Below are 6,414 nucleotides of genomic sequence, written 5' to 3' on the forward strand. Positions count from 1 at the left end.
CTGCATATTTCTTGTCTCTAGCAGCTCCCTCATCATTCAAGTCACTCAACAAGCACTGATTAAATGCCACTGTGCCAAGCACAGAGCCTGGGTATGTAACAGACAACAAACAAAAACAAAAACAAAAAACCTGACTTTGTGATCCTGAGGAAACAGAACCCATAAAATTTCAAGGCTACAGTATAAACCATAAAATGCATTGAGATTCTTGTGCCCTTCATTATTGGTTTTTGGTGCTGACATCTTTACATATTATTCCTGTGGAAATTTTACTTACAAGATAGGTAGAAAAAGGAAGAACTAGAGAGTCACTAGGCCTCTTCAGGCCTTAGGAAAATGAGTGTGTTGGATTAAATGATCTCAAATCTTTCCAGTTCTAAAATTCTGGTTCGCAATCTGAAATATTTTTAACAGAGTCCTTTGGAATCTGGGGAGACATGGTACTCTAACTATAGACCTTTCCAAGTCCTCTTGGTTTCAGAAAACAAAATAAGCACAAACCACACCTTATACATCCTTCACTCACTCTGAAAAGTCCTTTTTATAATCCTTGAATCACATATTAAGTGCCTTTCAGGGACGTGTTCTTTAATTTTTTATTCCAAACAGTATGTGCTGCATATATGATTCAACTTTAGAAAACTGAAAGGACACATCTTTATATATTCTAGATGTGTACATACTTTAGAAGTCAACAGCACATTTCCTTCTCATTATTCTTATGAGAATATTAAAAGGACTCTGCATAAATAAGCACTTAAAAAATAACATGACGAATAGCTGAATCCTAATTTAGTAGGTAAAACAAGAGAAATAAGAGGCTTTGTGAAACTATATAAACTAGTTACCCCTTCCTAAGACCAGCTATATAACTAGTGAGGCCCAGCACAAAATAAAAATGCAGGTCTCCTTGTTCAAAACTTATTAAGGGGTGCCTGGCTGGCTCAGTTGGTGGAACATGTGACTCTTAATCTTGGGGTCGTGAGTTTCAGCCCCATGTTGGATGTAGAGATTGCTTTAAAAAAATTATTAAAAATTTCTAGATGGTGGGGCATCTGGGTAGCTCGGTTGGGTAAGCATCCAACTCTTGATTTCAGCTCAGATCATGATCTCATGGTTTTTGAGTTTAAGCTTCGCATCAGGCTCTGCGCTGACAGTGAGGAGCCTGCTTGGGATTCTCTTCCTCTCTGCCCCACCCATGCGTGCGTGCGTATGCGCGCGCGTTTTCGCACTTTCTATCAAAAATAAATAGGGGCACCTGGGTGGCTCAGTCGGTTGTCTAACCGGCTTGGGTCAGGATCTCACAGGTCGTGAGTTCGAGGCCCCCCCCCCCCCCATCCGGCTCTGTGCTGACAGCTCAGAGCCTGGAGCCTGCTTCAAATTCTGTGTCTCCCTCTCTGTCTACTCCTCCCCCACTCACTCTCTGTCTCTCTCTGTCTCTCTCTCAAAAGTTAAAAATAAACTTTAATAAAAATAAAACACTTAGGTTTTTTTTTTCATTTTTTAAAAATATTTATTCATTTATTTTGAGAGCAAACGCATGCCTGAGCAGGGGAGGAGCAGAGAGAGGGAAAGAGAGAATCCCAAACAGGCTCCAAGCTGTCAGCGCAGAACCCAATGTGGGGCTCAATCCCACGAATGTGAAATCATGACCTGAGCCAAAATCAAGAATCGGATGCTCAACCAAATGAGGCACCCAGGCACCCCAAATAAATATTTTTTAAAAATTTCTGGATAGTAACGGCAGAGCATCAAAGCAAGCACAGTATCCACATGCTTGCACAAGTTACTGACTGCACAGGTCAAATGCGCGTTAAGGGGACCTTATCTCTCTTTAATGCTAAGCAAACATCTCCTCAGTAACAACCCATTGCGGAGTTAGACTTACACAAAAATTTCTTTAAGCAGCTAAAACTACTATCAATACAGACAACTACTCAATTTAATACCAAGTGTCTGTCCTATTTTTAGGATAAAGGGCTGCAGAGTATATCCCATAATAGTGTAGAGGATGATTAATTTACACTGCCTGAGCTAAAATCCTACCTCCATCCCCACTGGCTGTGTGGTCTCAGACAAGTAACTTAAACTCTCTGATGCTGGTATACTCATCTATAAAAAGGGTATAATAGGATCTTCCTCACATGATTATTTATATTTAAAGTAAGAATTAATATACGTAAAGTACTTAAAATAGTGCCTCACACATTGTTGCCACAAAGTCCTATTAATTATTATTCCTACCTGGAAATTGTCTTCACAGAAAGTTAACCTAAAGGGCAAACTTTAACTTCTGAAAATTGCTCTTTAATTAATAATTCAATCCCACAAGTTTTTATTACACAGCTACTCAGCAACCTTCCCTTGGCAATTTTTCTCTTCCTTCAGTATCATTCTCTTACTACCTACTTCTGCCTTCTCGGTGGGAAAAAAAATTCACTTGACTATAACTTTTTCCGTATTTTTATCTGGTTAAGGTGAATGACCAGTTTCAAGAAATATTTTCAAGAAACTTAAGAAAAATAAAAATTTTGGCTAATAGCCAAAAAAAAGAAAGACACTTACCTAAATTCTATACTTATAGCTTAATGCTAGTCTTCCTATAAGCTTTTTGCTTTTTAAATAATGTATATTAATAACAGGTAACCAAGTGAGACCAATTCAATGTAGATATGAATAAAATGAAGTAGATTCTAAATTTTTTGTCCAGCAATTATTTCACACATACTATGTCCTCTCAAAAACCTTTTCTCATATATTCTATATTCAATTACTGGCATAAAAAATTGAATTCTCCTCAATGAAATTTCAATGAGATTTGTATTTGCATTTTAAATCTGCAAATTAAACTCAGGCCTTTTTATATACCTCCAATTGGTGAAATTTTAATTAAGTTTTCCCTATTTATAGCAGTTTATATAAAACACAAGATCAAAAGGAGGATACTCATCTTAAATTTGTATGCCTGTACCATGGAACTATAGTTAAGAGAGAGTTTTGAGTTTTATTTGGTAACTTTCCTTAAGTGTTCAAAAAATTGGAAAAATATTAGTGACAGTACAATTGACTAAAAGGATACCCACTGCAAATGAACAGTTCTTACACTTCAATATGTTACCTGACAGAGAAAATGACAGGAAACAGTTTTTCAATTTAACTGTTTAAACTGTGAACAAAATTATCTTAAGGTGAAGTCACAAATAAAACACAAAAACATGTCAATGATTTCAGATGTGGGTCTCTAAAAAAAAAAAAAAAAAATACAGGAAGTTTCTGGCTGTGACTGAAGGTAAAACAGCCAAAAGCTTAGCGCTTTCATTAGCTAAATTAAAAGCTCAGCCAATCCAGCAACTAGAGAAATGAAGTGTGGTTAATTACAAATAAAATCTAAAGGACGGTCCACTGAATATTTAAGAATGATTGCTTCACTTCCTCACTTATCAGAAATGACAGAAGATTCCCCCCAAATCTTTCAGATTTAGAACATACACAACCTCTCACGCAAAATCATGTCATTACTGAGTTACAGAATTAAAAAAAAAAAAAATTACTCCCTAAGCAACATCTCTATTTACAAGACTTCCTGCGTGGCTCACAGCTACCACTCTGAAAACCATCGAGTTACAGCCCTAAGTGAAAGTCACTTTTAGAGTCGTTAACATCCACGCTTTGATGTGAAAAAGCCAGTTAAATAAACAGCCAACCAATTTTAAGCCAAATGCAAAAGGGACTATCCCCGGCCTACAGGAAGCACGGGGAACTCAAGACCCTTACAGCCAGAAGCTGCCTGGAGACCACCGGGATGGGAGCCTCATCCAGGGGCTAGAAGGGTGAGCAGAAAGTTACAAGAAAGGCCCAGAACTGAGTGCGTGTAGCCTGAGTGCCCGCGTGTACACGTGTAACCTGCTCTTCACCCCAAGTTTATCAATGCTGTCCCCACGCCAGGGTTTTTCATCCGGTTTGGGCAGGAGAGAAAATAAAGGCTGGTGAGGACCATAAAAGTGGTGGATATTTCCTGGTCGGTGTATGACGGGTAATCGTAACGCATCCATCTTCCGCTGTGTCGCAGACCCCAGTAGCCAGAGCACAGCTCCCCTCCCTGGGGGCACCAGCCCCGAGCCCCGCAGCCCGCGCCCCTCCCCGGGAAAGTGAGCGCCGACCCTCACCACGCTCCCTCCCAGACCCCCAGACCTCAGAGCTTGGCGCCATTTAGGTGCGGGTAGGGGAAGGAGGCCCAGGCACTCGGGAACGGAGTCTTGCCCGGGAAGCGCACACAAACGCCTCCTCCCAGCTCCCGGGGTTCCTGCTCCACCAGGCCCAACCGGAAGGCGCCCTCGGCGGCCGCGGGGCTCCGCCGGGCCGCCCAGCCCTCCAGGCCGCGCCGAGCCGGACGGGGCGGCGGGTCGGGTCGGCAGGCCGAGGGCGGCCGCGCCGGCCGGGGGCCCCTCTCACCGTGTGCTCGTGCTCGTCCGCCCGGGCCCGGGGCAGCAACAGCAGCAGCAACAGCGCGGCGGCCGCCGCCACGCCGGGAGCGCCCGGCAGCGGCCTCATCCTCCGCGCTCCCACCGGCCCGGCGCCGGCCCACCGACTCCTCCGCCGCCGCCGCCGCCGCCTCCGCCTTCGCCGCGGCCGATTAGCATCCACGGGGCGCGGACAGACGCACGGGGCCCGGGCCCAGCCGCTGGCTCCTCCGCGCCGCCGCCGCCGTCACCGCCCGCTCCCGAGCCTCCCCCGCCCCCCGGCGCCTCTCAGCCTCTTCCTCTGACTCAGCCACGTCATCCGGCCACCCCGGCACACGCCGGAAGTGCCTCGCGACGCGGGGCCGCAACCGCTGCCGGGCGCCCCCCCCGGGAGGCGCGAGTTGCGGCCTCCGAGGGCCACATCTCCGGTCACCTCGCACGCCGCCGGGTCGCCCGGCCCGCTCGGACCTCCGGGCCGGCCTCCGTTGGGCCTCGGCAGCGGTGGCGCGCACTCACGGCCTCGGCCTGGCGCCCCTCGCGGGTGCTGGACGCGCTCCTCGGGCCGCTCCGGGCCGCGTCCCGGCGCTGGAAGCCGTGTGACCTTGGCCAAAACGTTTTAAGTTTTCCTGGCCTCGTTTTCTTCGGCTGTGAAATGGGGTGCGACCCGCGGCCTCTGGAGCTTGGAATCCGTTAAGATACCCCTTGCAAGGCTCCCGTCCCCCGCCGTGAATTGAATGACTCACGCGCTCCCCTCATCATCATCTTGGGGGATTGTTGGACAGGGGTGGATAAGTGTTTAGAGTCACTTCATATTGGTCGGGCCCCTACTATTTCAATCTTGTTGGAATTCTTGTTCATTTATCTGCCCACTTATATTGTTGGTGTCCCGTCCACAGACATAAACACCTCCTGGAATCTAAGTCCTTTTGTAAGGAGGGAACCTGTGCGCCGCCGCCCTAGTTTCTGTGCCTAGACCAGTGCCAGACCTGTAGTAGGAACTAAAAAATTGCTCGTCCTAGGAATATGGATCCACCATCTACACAGTCCTCTGAGCCAAAAAGCTGGAACTTTAGTCGGATGTCTCTATCTTTCAGCCATCAGCAGTCAACAAGTGTTAGCATTTGGTATCTTAGAAATGTCTCAAAAACTTATTTTTCCTTTCTTTCTTATGCCAGTAACAGCTAATCTCCATCTGACTACATATTGCAACAGCCTAACAGGATCCCTGCCACCAATCTTCCCTCCCTATTTATCCTCCCCAACAGGTGCCAGAGTGATCTTTCTAAAAAGAAACCTGATTATATCACGCTCTTGTTTAGAACACTCCTTAAATATTGTTTAAATAAATCATGGAATCAGAGCTAAAATTTTCAACTCCCAGGCACTGTTCCGAGCACTTTACACGTGTTGACTCTTAATCTTCACCAAAACCCTATGAAAAGGCACTCTTGGTGTGTTCATCTTACAAGTATGATAACTGAAGCACAGAGAAGTTAAGTGGCTTGCTGAAAGAGCAGTTCCAAGCAGTTTTGTTCCAGAATCTTACTACTAATGGACTTCTATCTGTACAACCATTTCTAAAACTGAAATAGGCCTGTTTGTACTGGCATGCAATGATATTAAGAGATACTTTTAAATAGAAAAAGTTGACAGAATATAATCCCATTTTAAATGGTACTATATTAGTCTACCCATAGCAAACGATCTGAAAGATAGTAATTCAAACCATTGACACCAGGTTCAGTTTCTTCTTTGTACATGCCTGTAAATATTTGGATGGTTTTTACAATGGCCATGTGCTATTCCCATGTCATTGGGGAAAGTTTCTTGCTAAAGGAGAGCCCTGTCAACATGCAGCTGCACAGACCCCAGATTATCAGATACCAACTTTACCTTCTACCAATCTCTATGCCCTGGCTTCATTCCTATATTTCCCAAATATACCCTTTTTTTT

At 45.2% G+C, this 6,414-nt stretch overlaps 1 protein-coding gene across 1 annotated transcript in view; it reads right to left on the reverse strand.

Moving 5' to 3' along the window:
- TM9SF3 (transmembrane 9 superfamily member 3) overlaps nucleotides 1-4,737 on the reverse strand; it is a 75,917-nt gene extending 71,180 nt beyond the window's left edge. Inside the window, exon 1 of the mRNA XM_047825092.1 lies at nucleotides 4,453-4,737. Within this exon, the coding sequence (XP_047681048.1) occupies nucleotides 4,453-4,551 (99 nt within the window). The 5' untranslated portion in view covers nucleotides 4,552-4,737. The remainder of the gene's footprint in view (nucleotides 1-4,452) is intronic.
- Nucleotides 4,738-6,414: the final 1,677 nt, after the last annotated feature.

This window comes from Prionailurus viverrinus, chromosome D2, assembly GCF_022837055.1.
Source record: "Prionailurus viverrinus isolate Anna chromosome D2, UM_Priviv_1.0, whole genome shotgun sequence".
Taxonomy (NCBI): Eukaryota; Metazoa; Chordata; class Mammalia; order Carnivora; family Felidae; genus Prionailurus; species Prionailurus viverrinus.